The sequence below is a fragment of the Xiphophorus maculatus genome, chromosome 7, assembly GCF_002775205.1.
Source record: "Xiphophorus maculatus strain JP 163 A chromosome 7, X_maculatus-5.0-male, whole genome shotgun sequence".
Taxonomy (NCBI): Eukaryota; Metazoa; Chordata; class Actinopteri; order Cyprinodontiformes; family Poeciliidae; genus Xiphophorus; species Xiphophorus maculatus.
This window is the reverse complement of record NC_036449.1, coordinates 27,588,761-27,604,150: the sequence shown is the minus strand read 5'-3', so window position 1 is coordinate 27,604,150 and position 15,390 is coordinate 27,588,761. Positions and strand designations below refer to the sequence as shown.

At 40.6% G+C, this 15,390-nt stretch overlaps 1 protein-coding gene across 1 annotated transcript in view; it reads left to right on the top strand.

Moving 5' to 3' along the window:
* Positions 1–15,390, top strand: part of LOC111609210 (poly [ADP-ribose] polymerase 4-like) — a 36,792-nt gene that overhangs the window by 16,138 nt on the left and 5,264 nt on the right. Inside the window, exons 24-45 of the mRNA XM_023336328.1 lie at positions 450–637; positions 722–821; positions 1,467–1,634; positions 1,785–1,865; positions 1,946–2,026; positions 2,100–2,195; positions 2,265–2,375; positions 2,882–2,902; positions 3,085–3,108; positions 4,101–4,133; positions 4,645–4,665; positions 5,628–5,666; positions 6,228–6,251; positions 6,622–6,645; positions 7,381–7,413; positions 7,768–7,791; positions 8,325–8,342; positions 8,979–9,002; positions 9,377–9,400; positions 10,079–10,111; positions 11,667–13,714; positions 13,822–13,882. Coding sequence (XP_023192096.1) covers positions 450–637; positions 722–821; positions 1,467–1,634; positions 1,785–1,865; positions 1,946–2,026; positions 2,100–2,195; positions 2,265–2,375; positions 2,882–2,902; positions 3,085–3,108; positions 4,101–4,133; positions 4,645–4,665; positions 5,628–5,666; positions 6,228–6,251; positions 6,622–6,645; positions 7,381–7,413; positions 7,768–7,791; positions 8,325–8,342; positions 8,979–9,002; positions 9,377–9,400; positions 10,079–10,111; positions 11,667–13,714; positions 13,822–13,882 — 3,276 coding nt within the window. The remainder of the gene's footprint in view (positions 1–449; positions 638–721; positions 822–1,466; positions 1,635–1,784; positions 1,866–1,945; positions 2,027–2,099; positions 2,196–2,264; positions 2,376–2,881; positions 2,903–3,084; positions 3,109–4,100; positions 4,134–4,644; positions 4,666–5,627; positions 5,667–6,227; positions 6,252–6,621; positions 6,646–7,380; positions 7,414–7,767; positions 7,792–8,324; positions 8,343–8,978; positions 9,003–9,376; positions 9,401–10,078; positions 10,112–11,666; positions 13,715–13,821; positions 13,883–15,390) is intronic.

Sequence of the window (15,390 nt, the reverse complement as noted above, 5' to 3'; positions counted from 1 at the left end):
AGCTGAACGACTAATTGTATTGATCGTGATTAATCGATTATTGAAATAATTGTTAACTAATTTCAGTCATTGTTTAATCATAAACTAGAGTACACAAACTGTAAAAAAGACAATTTGCTGAAAGAGAAACATATTAATGGTAGTAATTAAACAAAAATATATTCTTTGCTATAAATAACCAAACGTACACTTAAGAAATGCTGTGTTATCGCATTTTAGGCAATAAAATGTTTGGTTTTTTATTTAAAAAAAGAATTTAATTATTTCTTTATTTCCAACTTTTATTGTATTTCCAATATTGTATAAAGAAACTAAAGTGGTTAAATGAAATAAATGATTAATGTAAAAGAATAAAAAATGATTACTAAGATAATAATTAGTTGTAGTTCTACTTGGAATTAAAATATATTTCCAAACTTTACCAGTAATTCTCTTCTGTCTGCTGTTAGAGCTGCTCCTCAGTAGGGGGCAGCACTGAGCTGTGGCGGCCTCTCCGGGCGCTCAGTCTGCTGCCGCCGTCCGACGGCGTGCGAAACCTGCTGCTGCTGTCGGACGGCCACATCCAGAACGCGGCGGCCACGCTGCAGCTGCTCAGAGATAACGTCCAGCACAGTCGCCTCTTCACCTGCGGCTTCAGGTGAGGAAGGTCTTCATCCCTCGCTTCTTTTTCATGTTTAGTTTCTGTTCAAACTAGATGAAGTGGCTGTGTTTGTCATTTCAGCTCCACAGCCAATCGCCACATGTTGAGAGCCCTGGCTCAGGCAGGGGGCGGAGCTTATGAGTTTTTTGACTCTAAAGCGAAGTACACCTGGGCTGAGAAGGTGAGACTTTCTAATTCACATGACAAACTCGCATCCAACTTTTCTGTTGGGCAAAAGTTTGAGTCGTAATCACAGTATGACTGTGGGCAGTTGAGGACCCCCTTAAGATACCGCCCTGGGTGGTTGCCCATGTTGCCACTGATTATAAGTTTATTAAAAATTCTCTGCAGGACTGGTGAAAAATGTTGGGTGATGTAAACTCTCACCTGCAGGTGGCAGTATTTCTTAATTTGACCACACTTCTGCCTCACTGAAATTATAGACCATGGTCAATACGGCGAGTCACATAATGTCACTTTTAATGTCATACATTATAAATCAACACAAAATCAATGATTTTGATTGCAAAAAATCACAGAAACAATCACGAGATTCTGGATGAACTGATCAATAAAATGAAGTATCTGTGGAATTTACAGACGGCTATTTATCAATATTTTAACAACTGAATGGGTTTTATCAATACACAACTGGCCCTTGACAACATTCATGATCTTTATATGACCCAAAATAAAAGTGAGTTTAATTCATCCGTAGAGTTCTCCACATGTTGCATTTTGCGTGGAAAACATTCATCATGAAGATTAATTTGAGTGTTTATCAGTTGAACTGGAGACGTTCTGATACCTGAACATGTGGCTGCAGGTGGAGCGCCAGGTGAAGCGCATGTCGTCTCCCGGCTGCAGCTCCGTCTCTGTGAAGTGGCAGCAGTTCAACCCCAGAGCTCCTCCGGTTCAAGCCCCGAAGCAGCTGAACGCTCTGTTCAACGACTGCCACACGCTGGTTTACGGCTTTGTGCCCCACTGCACTCAGGTATTCAACCGGTTCTTCTTCTCTGCTTTACCTGCTGGGCCAGGCTGATCAATGATCAGAGAAATTACAAAGGAGAGTTGAGTTGATCATGAACTGACTGCAACTAACGATTAAAGAAAAAATGAATCAGATTGGTGATTTTTCATGCAGGCGACTCTTCTTGGAGATTTGCGTGGTCAGGAGCTTCAAACCATGGTGTCAACAACAGAGCTGCAGAAGACCAGAGGAACGGTAAGGCTCTGTTTATTATCTGTATAAACACATTGAAATATGAAAAACATTCAACCTCAGCTACTGATTTGTTGTTTTAGTTTCTTCATAAGCTCACAGCAAGAGCCCTGATCAGAGACTACGAGGATGGAAACCTTGATATCACCGAAGCTGAACACGAGGTCAGCATGCGTGTCACCTTTGACCTCAAATCAGAGCTAAACTTTGTTGAAAGTCCTGTTTTTGTGTTTTCAGGGTAAAAAAGCAGAGCTGAAGTCCTTCATCATCGATCTGAGCAAAGAGTTCTCCATACTGTCTCAGTTCACCAGCTTCGTGGCCATCGAAGAGAGGGTCTGTTTGTTTTCATGCCATGTTCAGAGTTGTTTATGAATCAAACCAAAGTAATTTTTCCTGTTTTAGGATTCTGAGAAGGCAGATGATGGCGTCACAGACATCCCAAAGCTGGTCGCAGAGGAGGATGTGGACTTCTTGCCATACATCAACTGGAGTCTTCCTGAGGACAAAGAAAAAGTGAAAATATTTCTGTTAAAATGATCAAAACTATGAGTACATTGCGCTGAGGTTTAATCTGTGTGGTTATTTTTAAAATACTTGTTTTACAGCTGCACCAGCCTCCATTTTAACTTAACTCAGTGTACATTTGATCTGCGGGTGGGAATAGAAAACAAAGGGTCCAAGAGTTGATCCGTGAGACGCCCCATGTTTTCAGTGCAGCTATAGCCAAACTGGAGAAATGTTTCTGGACACTTGGCAATTTATTGCTAAAGGAAACATGATCAGATTTAGGTCAGCTCTTTAAGATTTTTGATTGTCTTTGCTACAGTAAAATACAAATTTAAAAGCTTTGAAATCTGAGGAGATTATTGGAAGGTTCAAGGATTTTAAAGTAATGGTTAATTCTTCTTTTCATAATACCCTAACCTCAGGTTTGTGGCAGGAACCGGATAATATTTGTGAGAAATAGTTAATTATTGTCCTTGTAACTGATTTTCTTCTATCTGCTCTCTTCTTTTCAGGTTGTGGTTTGTGATGCAGAGGTATTGATTATTTTTTAACTTAAATGCTAAGTAAGAGTTACAGCTGGAATAAATATATCTTACTGTTTGGTATTTTAGATGAAGAGTGATTTCTACCAATAAATTTGAAGCAACTGAAGTGATCAGATGCAGATCATACCTTTCTAATGAACTTTCCGTTCCTGCTTCTGTTTCTTTTACAGTTATCTGAAGAAAGCGATCGCGACGTACGAACCTTTACACGTAAATCTAGTATTCTAGAGGGTAGCCTCCCTCCGCCTACGGGTGGGGGGACGGGTCCTGACTGTCGTTTGTGCTTACGGGCCGAACGACAGTTCAGATTACCCACCCTTCTTGGAGTCCTTAGAGGGGGTACTGGAGAGTGCTCCTCCTGGGGACTCCCTTGTTCTGCTGGGGGACTTCAACGCTCACGTGGGCAATGACAGTGAGACGTGGAGGGGTGTGGTTGGGAGGAACAGCCCCTCCGATCTGAACTTGAGCGGTGTTCTGTTGTTGGACTTCTGTGCTCGTCACGGATTGTCCATAACGAACACCATGTTCATATGTGCACTTGGCACCAGGACACCCTAGGCCGCGGTTCGATGATCGACTTTGTCATCGTTTCATCGGATCTGCGGCCGCATGTCTTGGACACTCGGGTGAAGAGAGGTGCGGAGCTGTCCACTGACCACTACCTGGTGGCGAGTTGACTCCGGCTTTGGGGGAGGAAGCCGGTCAGACCTGGCAGGCCCAAACATGTTGTGAGGGTCTGCTGGGAACGTCTGGCGGATTACCCTGTGAGACGGAGCTTTAACTCCCATCTCCGGCAGAACTTCGATCAAAACTGTATTTAGAGGAGCTCCAATCCCAGAAATGAAAATTAATAAAATGATAACCAATAACCCCCGAACGTCATAGCAGTTACTCTTTGAAACCTATGTAGAGTCACTCCAAACTTTAGGAAGAGGTGTGGCTTAAAATTCAGTTCACTGATGCAGATTTCTGTTTTTACTCACCGTTGAGATGAAAGGACTGGTTTCTGATTTATTGGTTTATCACCAATAAAGTCCTATGATCCACTCATTCCAACATGGAGTTCTTAATCTTTTTGCAACATTATCAGCACCTTTGACTTTTCTGGTTTACCTCATATTTTATTTAATTCAATGAAATGATGAATAAAAATGACTGGAACTTGAATGTTATGTTTCTGTTACAGATGCTGTCCACAGAACTTAGCTCCACTGAAGAGGTAACAAAGAGTTTCCACCACCAATGGGTCTGGGTCTTATTTAGTGATAATACTTAACAAAATCCAGTACTTATGGAGTACCTATATTGAAACTTCAAGCTGCTTATAGGCAGTGGTATCAACTTGCAATTTTTTCTGGAGTTTTTTAATTCACCTTTCTCATTAGTTGAATGTATTGATGTTTTCACTACAGGATATTTACAGATGATTCAAAGATTTTATGGAGAAGCACAAAAGGGTACCAGTACAGTTATACTGGTACCTATAACTGTCCTTACAGGGTTTTTATGGTGTCATTATTATGTATTTTCTCTAAGTGGCAGCTAGGTATTGATTATTTATTCATTTATTTATTTATTTGCTTTTTAGATAAACAATGACTTAAACTAATAAAACCTGATCAGCACTGATCAGGTTTTATAAATCAATATAAGTGAACAGGGGCTGATCATACCATTTATTATTTTAACTCACTTTCTGTCCCTGCTTTCTGTCTGTGTTTCTTTTACAGGCATCTACAGATATCGACGATGTAAGAACCTTCACACACAGATCTAGTTTCTGGCTCTGATGTTTTTATTTATATGACTTTCACTTTACATCTGGGTCTTATTTAGTGATAATGCTTAACAAGAACCAGTACTCATGGAGTATCTAAAAGGCTTCAATTATGACCCTTTACAGTTTTTCTAGGACTTTTACTTCATCTTTCCAACTAGTTGGTTGCATTTCCTCTGTGGGATCCAAAACCAGGCCTGCTTAGATAACTGTAACATCGGCAATCCAGTTAATGCAGGTCTAAGGACAGTCAAACCAATGGAGCCTTGACATCAGATGGGATTGATGGATGTTATTTTATTTTATTTTATTGTTATTATTTTTTTTACCCCTCCCTGGGATCTTTTGTGGGCTCTAGTGTCCCTTATATGAAAGTAGGCTGACAGGAAAGGGGGATGGAGAGAGGGGAAGACATGCAGCAAATATCGTCGGGTCCGGGAGTCGAACCCACGACTGCTGCGTTAAGGACTCAAGGTCTCCAAAAATGGGCCACCCTATCCCCTACGCCACCCGGCTTCCCGGGATTGATGGATGTTAAATGAACTGTGGTAATCATGGCTCCTTTCCTCTCCCCTCCACAGAGAAGGGAGCTCCAATCCCAGAAATGAAAATGAATATATTATAACTCATAACTGCCAATAGTCACAGCAGTTACTCTCCAAAACTTACATAAACAATCTAATTTCAGCTGATTGGACTTTAATTATAAAGACGTTTGTCTATTTAATGTCAAAAACCAACCATGAAATCCAGGGAACCGTCTGCTGACCTCAGAGACAGGATTGTCTTGAGGCACAACTCTGGAAAAGATACAGAAACATTTCTGCCTGCAACATTTCTCAATATCTTTGGATCTTTCTGGTTTATCTGGTTTTCACATTGAAGGAATGATGGATAAAAATACTGCAACTTGATTGTTATGTTTCTCTGTTACAGATGACCTCTTTATCTCTTCAGAGGATATTATCTCTTGTGGTAACATGGAGTTTTCATGTTTTTTTAGCTGCGTCTTTACAGTTTACTGCTTTAGATCCGTATTTCTCAACTCCTTTCAGGGCACATGCAGCAAACCAACAGTTTGTTGTTTACACACTATCTGTGGTTCACTTGTGACGTACTCTCAGGGTACCGATGTGAAAATATTGGAAACTAGACAAGTACATACATATTACTTACATCTAGAATCACCTTTGTATAAATGACAAGTAATTGTAGGCTGGCTGCTGGATATTTACAGATGATTCAAAGATTTTATGGAGAAGCACTAAAGGGTACCAGTACAGTTATACTGGTACCTATAACTGTCCTTACAGGGTTTTTATGGTGTCATTATTATGTATTTTCTCTAAGTGGCAGCTAGGTATTGATTATTTATTCTATTAAAGTTAAGGAAGAGTTACAGCCAGAAGGAATGAATCCTTAGTATTTTACTTGAACAGTGATTTAAATTAATAAAACTTTAAGCAACATAAGTGATCAAGTGTAGATCATTCCTTTCTAATTCATTTTCTTGCTTTCTGCTTGTTTCTTTTACAGAAATCTACAGAGAGAGATGACGAAGTAAGAACCTTCACACACAGATCTAGTTTCTTGCTCTGATGTTTTTACTGATGTTTTCACTACAGGATATTTACAGATGATTCAAAGATTTTATGGAGAAGCACTAAAGGGTACCAGTACAGTTATACTGGTACCTATAACTGTCCTTACAGGGTTTTTATGGTGACATTATTATGTATTTTCTCTAAGTGGCAGCTAGGTATTGATTATTTATTTTTGACATTTTAGATAAACAATGACTTCAACTAATAATACCTGATCAGCATTGAGCAGATTTTATCAATCAATATAAGTGATCAGGTGCTGATCATACCATTTATTATTCTAACTCACTTTCTGTCCCCTCTGTCTGTTTGTGTTTCTTTTACAGAGATTTAGGGAACTCCTGGAAGAAGTACAAACCTTCACACACATTTATTGATATGACTTTTTATTGAATATGGCTTTCACTTTACAGCATGGTCAGAGTTTCATCTGGGTCTTATTTAGTGATAATGCTCAACAAGAACCAGTACTCATGGAGTATCTATAAAGGCTTCAACTTTGACCCTTTGCAGTTTTTTCTGGGACTTTTACTTCACCTTTCCCATTAGTTGGATGCATTTCCTCTGTGGGATAACTAGGTTATCTAAACAGGTTTGATGCTTTAGCTTCAACAATCCAGTTAATGCAGGTCTAAGGACAGTCAAACCAATGGAGCCTTGACATCAGATGGGATTGATGGATGTTAAATGAACTGTTGCTATCATGACTCCTTTCCTCTCTCCTCCACAGAGAAGGGAGCTTCAATCCCAGAAATAAAAATGAATGTATTATAACTCCTAACTGCCAAAAGTCACAGCAGTTACTCTCCAAAACTTACATTAACAATCTAATTTCAGCTGATTGGACTTTAATTATAAAGACGTTTGTCTATTTAATGTCAAAAACCAACCATGAAATCCAGGGAACCGTCTGCTGACCTCAGAGACAGGATTGTCTTGAGGCACAACTCTGGAAAAGATACAGAAACATTTCTGCCTGCAACATTTCTCAATATCTTTGGATCTTTCTGGTTTATCTGGTTTTCACATTGAAGGAATGATGGATAAAAATACTGCAACTTGATTGTTATGTTTCTCTGTTACAGGGGTGCCGTCTAAGGCAGATATCATGTCATGAGGTAACATGGAGTTTTCACCACACGTTATATGGTGTCAACTACAGGATATTTACAGATGATTCAAAGATTTTATGGAGAAGCACAAAAGGGTACCAGTACAGTTATACTGGTACCTATAACTGTCCTTACAGGGTTGTTATGGTGTCATTATTATGTATTTTCTCTAAGTGGCAGCTAGGTATTGATTATTTATTCTATTAAAGTTAAGGAAGAGTTACAGCCAGAAGGAATGAATCCTTAGTATTTTACTTGAACAGTGATTTCAATTAATAAAACTTTAAACAACATAAGTGATCAAGTGTAGATCATTCCTTTCTAATTCACTTTCCTGCTTTCTGCTTGTTTCTTTTACAGAAATCTGAAGAGTTAAATGACGAAGTAAGAACCTTCACACACAGATCTAGTTTCTGGCTCTGATGTTTTTATTGATATGACTTTCACTTTACATCTGGGTCTTATTTAGTGATAATGCTCAACAAAAACCAGTACTCATGGAGTATCTATAAAGTCTTCAACTATGACCCCTTACAGTTTTTCTGGGACTTTTACTTCACCTTTCCCATTAGTTGGATGCATGTCCTCTGTGGGATAACTAGGTTATCTAAACAGGTTTGATGCTTTAGCTTCAACGATCCAGTTAATGCAGGTCTAAGGACAGTCAAACCAATGGAGCCTTGACATCAGATGGGATTGATGGATGTTAAATGAACTGTTGCTATCATGACTCCTTTCCTCTCTCCTGATTATTTATTTATTTTTGGCATTTTAGATAAATAAAGTCTTCAACTAATTTAACCTGATCAGCATTAATCAGGTTTTATTAGTCAATATAAGTGATCAGGTGCTGATCATACCATTTATTATTCTAACTCACTTTCTGTCCCTGCTTTCTGTTTGTGTTTCTTTTACAGAGATCTAGGGAACTCAAGGTAGAAATACAAAACTTCACACACATTTATTGATATGACTTCTTATTTAATATGGCTTTCACTTTACAGCATGGTCAGAGTTTCATCTGGGTCTTATTTAGTGATAATGCTTAACAAAAACCAGTACTCATGAGTATCTATAAAGGCTTCAACTTTTACCCCTTACAGTTTTTTCTGGGACTTTTACTTCATCTTTCCCATTTGTCGTATGCATTTTATCTGTGGGATAACTAGGTTATCTAAACAGGTTTGATGCTTTAGCATCGGCAATCCAGTTAATGCAGGTCTAAGGACAGTCAAACCAATGGAGCCTTGACATCAGATGGGATTGATGGATGTTAAATGAACTGTGGCAATCATGGCTCCTTTCCTCTCCCTTCCACAGAGAAGGGAGCTCCAATCCCAGAAATGAAAATTAATAAAATTATATAACCGCCAAAAAAGATTTTATGGAGAAGCACAAAAGTGTACCAGTACAGTTATACTGGTTCCTATAACTGTCCTGGCAGGGTTTTTATGGTGTCATTATTATGTATTTTCTCTAGATGACTTCAACTAAATAAGCCAGGTGCTGATCATACCATTTAGTATTTTAACTCACTTTCTGTCTCTGATTTCTGCTTGTTTTTTTTACAGACACCTGAAGAGAGCGAGGACGAAGTAAGAACCTTCACACACAGATCTAGTATCTGGCTCTGATGTTTTTATTGATGTTTTCACTACAGGATATTTACAGATGATTCAAAGATTTTATGGAGAAGCACAGAAGGGCACCAGTACAGTTATACTGGTACCTATAACTGTCCTTACAGGGTTTTTATGGTGTCATTATTATGTATTTTCTCTAAGTGGCAGCTAGGTATTGATTATTTATTCTATTAAAGTTAAGGAAGAGTTACAGCCAGAAGGAATGAATCCTTAGTATTTTACTTGAACAGTGATTTCAATTAATAAAACTTTAAAAACATAAGTGATCAAGTGTAGATCATTCCTTTCTAATTCACTTTCCTGCTTTCTGCTTGTTTCTTTTACAGTCATCTGAAGAGATGGATGTTGATGTAAGAACCTTCAGACACAGATCTAGTTTCTGGCTCTGATGTTTTTATTGATATGAGTTTCACTTTACATCTGGGTCTTATTTAGTGATAATGCTTAACAAGAACCAGTACTCATGGAGTATCTATAAGGCTTCACTTATGACCCTTTACAGTTTTTCTGGGACTTTTACTTCACCTTTCCAACTAGTTGGTTGCATTTCCTCTGTGGGGTCCAAAACCAGGCCTGCTTAGATAACTGTAACATCGGCAATCCAGTTAATGCAGGTCTAAGGACAGTCAAACCAATGGAGCCTTGACATCAGATGGGATTGATGGATGTTAAATGATCTGTGGTAATCATGGCTCCTTTCCTCTCTCCTCCACAGAGAAGGGAGCTCCAATCCCAGAAATAAAAATTAATAAAATTATAACTCATAACCGCCAAAAAAGATTTCATGGAGAAGCACAAAAGGGTACCAGTACAGTTATTCTGATACTATGACTCCCAAAAGTTACAGCAGTTACTCTTTAAAACTTACACAATCAACTTAAATTCAGTCAATTGGACTTGATTTGGAAAGACACATGAAATCAAGGAAACTGACATTAAGCAATTTTTTTATTGTAATTCCAACCTGCGTAGTTTTATGGAAAATGGAAATGCAGCTCCTGAACTTGAATGTTATGTTTCTGTTACAGATGATGTATGATGCCCTGCCTGATCATCATGAGGTAACAAGGAGCTTCCATCACCGTTGTTATTTTAGCTACTTCTTTACAGTTTGTTACTTTAGGCCGTTATTTCTCAGTCTCTTGAAGGGCACATAGAGCAAACCAACAGATGTTTACACTTTATCTGGAGTTCATTTGTGACATACTCTCAGAATACCTCTTTGAAAGATATTTAAACTAGAAGCATACACATGCCGTGCTTGCGTTCTTAACTACCTACAGACAGGGCACTTACAGGCTAACTATAGGTTAGCTTTCACTTTACAATATTGTCAATGTTACAGCTGGGTCTGAGTGGGAGGTTATACTGAAGAACCAGTACTTGTGGGGAAACTTTAAACTACCTCTAACCAGGTTTTTAAGCTCCTTAGAATATTTTTATGGGATCTTTTATTTCATCTTTCCCGTTAGTTAAATGCATCTTCACAATGAGGTTCAAAACCAGGCCTGTTTGCATAAACTAGGTGTGGTGCTTTAGCGATCCAGAGAAGCTAGCTTCTAGCTTCACTGTCCTTAGTGAATAATAGAGATAATAGAGATTGACGTCAGATGGGATTGGTGTTTGTTAAATACTGTAACCATTGTGAATCCTTATTCCCACTGTTGTATTTAGCTTCTTCTTGACAGTTTGTTGGCTGTTAAATGAACTTTGGCAATCATGACTCCTTTCCTCTCTCCTCCACAGAGAAGGGAGCTCCTTCTCTGTGGAGGAGAGAGGGGAGGAGTCCTGGCATTTTAATATGAAGTACAACTAATAAACTTTAAGCAATAAGTGATCAGGTGCAGATTATACCTTTCTGCTTGTGTTTCTTTTACGGAGATCTGAAGAGACTGAGGTAGAAGCACAAACCTTCACACACGAATCTAGTATTTGTATCAAATGGCTCAGATGTTTTTAACTGATATAACTTTCACTTTGGAGAACAATCAATGTTTCAGATGGGTCTTATTTAATGGTAATACTTAAAAATAACAGTACCTATATTGAAACTTCAAGCTGCTTATAGGCAGTGGTATCAACTTACTTGCCATTTTTTCTGGAGCATTTTAATTCACCTTTCTCATTAGTTGAATGTATTATTAATGTCAGAACCAAAACCAGGCCTGTTTACATAAATATTTCCTAATGTTTAGATCAGTCTGACTCGTGTAAAGGGAGATACTATTAGGATAAAAAAAAGTCTATAGTTGTGTTATTATGAAGTAGGGATAATGACAGCTCATTCTGAAAGGAGCTCAAAACGGACAGAACTGACCAGATTCATATCTCATTATCTAAGAATGATTTTGTGCAAAAAATGTAATGAAGATGATTTGTATCACCCATAGTCCTGTCTTAACCTGTTCAGGAGAGCATAAAAGGTCGCCTTTAAGCAAAATAAGCACCAAGTAATGAATAAAATTGTCCATCCAGGCAATGTCCTGCACAGATTTTTAGTTTCTGTTTATGGTCCACATAAATATTTAACTTAAACTGAAGAAATGGCATCCAGCAATCAGAGTTATTTAAGATATTTATGTTTAAGGTTCTTGTGTCTGAATTTCTCTGCTGCAGATGGGTATGTCTGTTGCTCCCGGGTCCTCCAGGAGAGGATATGCCCTTTTTTCTGCCACACCACTACCGCAAGGACAGTTATTCGCTGGTTCTGCAACCACAACTGCTTTTTTTGGAGCCTCACCTGCTGGTTCTGCCCCCTCATCTACTGGTTTTGGACCCCCACTTGCTGGTACCGGAGGCTTATTTGGTTGTTCTGGAGCCCCACCTGCTGGTTCTGCACCCCGAACTGCTTTTTTTGGAACCTCAACTGCTTGTTTTGGAACCTCACCTGCTGGTTCTGCCCCCTCATCTACTGGTTTTGGACCCCCACTTGCTGGTACCGGAGGCTTATTTGGTTGTTCTGGAGCCTCACCTGCTGGTTCTGCACCCCCAACTGCTTTTTTTGGAGCCTCACCTGCTGGTTCTGCCCCCTCATCTACTGGTTTTGGACCCCCACTTGCTGGTACCGGAGGCTTATTTGGTTGTTCTGGAGCCCCACCTGCTGGTTCTGCACCCCGAACTGCTTTTTTTGGAACCTCAACTGCTTGTTTTGGAACCTCACCTGCTGGTTCTGCCCCCTCATCTACTGGTTTTGGACCCCCACTTGCTGGTACCGGAGGCTTATTTGGTTGTTCTGGAGCCCCACCTGCTGGTTCTGCACCCCGAACTGCTTTTTTTGGAACCTCAACTGCTTGTTTTGGAACCTCACCTGCTGGTTCTGCCCCCTCATCTACTGGTTTTGGACCCCCACTTGCTGGTACCGGAGGCTTATTTGGTTGTTCTGGAGCCTCACCTGCTGGTTCTGCACCCCCAACTGCTTTTTTTGGAGCCTCACCTGCTGGTTCTGCCCCCTCATCTACTGGTTTTGGACCCCCACTTGCTGGTACCGGAGGCTTATTTGGTTGTTCTGGAGCCCCACCTGCTGGTTCTGCACCCCCAACTGCTTTTTTTGGAACCTCACCTGCTTGTTTTGGAACCTCACCTGCTGGTTCTGCCCCCTCATCTACTGGTTTTGGACCCCCACTTGCTGGTACCGGAGGCTTATTTGGTTGTTCTGGAGCCCCACCTGCTGGTTCTGCACCCCCAACTGCTTTTTTTGGAACCTCACCTGCTTGTTTTGGAACCTCACCTGCTGGTTCTGCCCCCTCATCTACTGGTTTAGGAACCACATATGGTGGTTTTGGACTCCCACTTGCTGGTACTGGAGGCTCATCATTTGGGTTTGGCTCTACATCAACAGCTTCTTTGAAATCATCTTCGCTATTTTCATCATCAGTTCAGCCATTATCAGGGGATTGGTCCAAAACAAGCTCTCTTGCCAAAATAAGTCCAGCATTATTTGGGAAATCTCTCTCATTATCTGAATCTCCAAGTACAGGCTCCATTTTTTCCAGGGTGTCTCTTACAGAACGTAGTGCTGTACAGCAGAAAGCCACACCTGATTCTGCAGGCGAAGCTCCTTTGACACGTTTAGAATCTGAATGTTTTGCAAACCAAGAAGAGGAACTCTCAGCATTCCAATGCAATGGAGGACACACAAAGTTGTATCAGGTTCCAGAATCTGATCCAAAACCTCCCCATCGTCTTAGTTTTCTTAGAGATTTAAGTCGAGTGCGCAATGGCGCTCCAACACCTCTCTCTGAAGTGGGCTCCATCCAACTGGACCGCAGAGTAGCTTCACCACTATCTCTTCAAGTATTTAGTGAAGCTTCACTACCTCCCCTTCAAGTAACTAGAGGAGGTCGTCCACCTCCACCTCCAATGCGCAAAGGGGCTCCTCTAGCTCCAGGACCCAGTGGAGCTCCTCCTCCTCCAGTTGCAGTGCAAAATGGAACTCCACCTCCACCTCCAGGACCCAGTGGAGCTCCTCCACCTCCAGGGCCCAGTGGAGCTCCTCCTCCACCTCCATGGGTCTTTGGAGCTCCTCCTCCACCTCCAGTGGCCAGTGAAGCTCCACTACCTCCCCCTAGTCTTCTTCACAGGCCCTTCTGTGCATTAAGTTCAAATCTAATGGATGGTCTGGTTTGTCAAGCATATGATATACAGCCACATCATCCATCCTTTGAGTGAGTTCTTGAACACACAAACCATTCTATCTTTATAAGCACTGAGCTGATATTTTCCATCTTATTACCTGTAATTGAGTCTTTTGTGCTGTGTGTTGTTGGTGCAGAGCTCCAGACCCAGAAGAGCAGAAGCTGAAGTGGATTAAGATCTTCCAACTGCAGCAGGCGGTAGGGGTTGAACGACTACATATTTTTTAAGGTCGACTACATCATGATAATAGTCGAGTCGATGTCGACTAGTCGCGGTGACGTCGTAGTGACGTAAGCGCAAAAACCCTTCACAACTACTTGGAGGCTTTATTAGCTATTTTCACGGCAAATATTGACCCCCCCCCCCCCCCACACACACACACACACACACTCTCTCTAGTCGTTGTGACGTCATAGCAACGCAAGACGCAAAGCTTTGGAGTAACGTACAGGCTTTACTACCCGTTTTCACGGAAAAATACGGCATTTACACAGAACAGCAACAAGTGAAACAACAAAACATCGGGATAGTTTATGATAAATAATAAGTTTCTGGGAAACCAACATTCAAAAGGAAACGCACATCTTTTAGATGGCATGTAAAAACAATAAAAAGAGGTGGCACGGGGGCCGGGGGGGCGGGGGGTAAATAAAGTTCACTCGCTGTCAGTATTCTCTTCGCTAAGAGTTCGCTAAGAGCACATTGTCATACAAGGACCCAGTAATTTCTACCTGTTTGACAAGATGCGGGTTTTGTCCTCGATCTGTTTTGAAGACGCCATTTTGTAGCCAGTGTTCTGTCAGATCAGCTGTCAGAGTGTCATACACTCTGACACTTCTAAGCACGAAGTGTCATTCTTAGCACGAACTCACGGCTATATATATGTCAGACAAGTATACACTGTCATTACCAACTACAGGCTTTTATTTAATCAGCAGCTGTCATTACCACAGATCTTTATTTAATCAGCAACATAACATCATAATGTATTAGTTAAATCGTTGTGACAAAGACACTCGCGAGCCGGCTAAGTGACATCCTTAGCGGGAAGGGGGCGAGTTTTAGACGGCTCGTGTTTTGTAGTGGACTGCAGCTGCAACTCCATCTCCTTTTAAAAACACTGTAAAACCACAAATATGCATCCATCTACATATCATTTAAACTAATGTATTAACTTATTTTTCTTGTGTCTTGTGACGTATACTGTGCTGTCAGATCAGCACAGGCTGTCACCACCGGCAATCACATGACTGCGACTAGTTGACATGAAATGTAAAAACTCGCGAGACGTCCTTGAGTCGACTAGTCGACTAATTGGTTCAACCCCTAGCAGGCGGTAAGATGTTTTACTCCGTTGTTTAAATTGGTCCAAAGCTCAGAGAAGAAACTTGTATCATGAATCATACATATAAAAAGATCTCCATCTATATTTTATTTTATTAAGTAATAAAAACTTCTGCTCAATTCCAGTATGTTTGTCTAGAAAGTCCTGTTTGTTTGTGTAAGTGTGAATAATCAAACTCTGATGTGAACCAAAAACCTGAACTCTGGTCCATCTACAAACTTCTGTCTCAGTTCGGTTGAAGTGACTTCTGGTGTGGTTTGAATGCGAACGCCACGCGAACCAGAGACCGCTCCAAAAGCAGGAAGCGGACGATAGTGCAGGGCATTCGGGGTAAATACGACTAAAACAAATGCGTGTCTG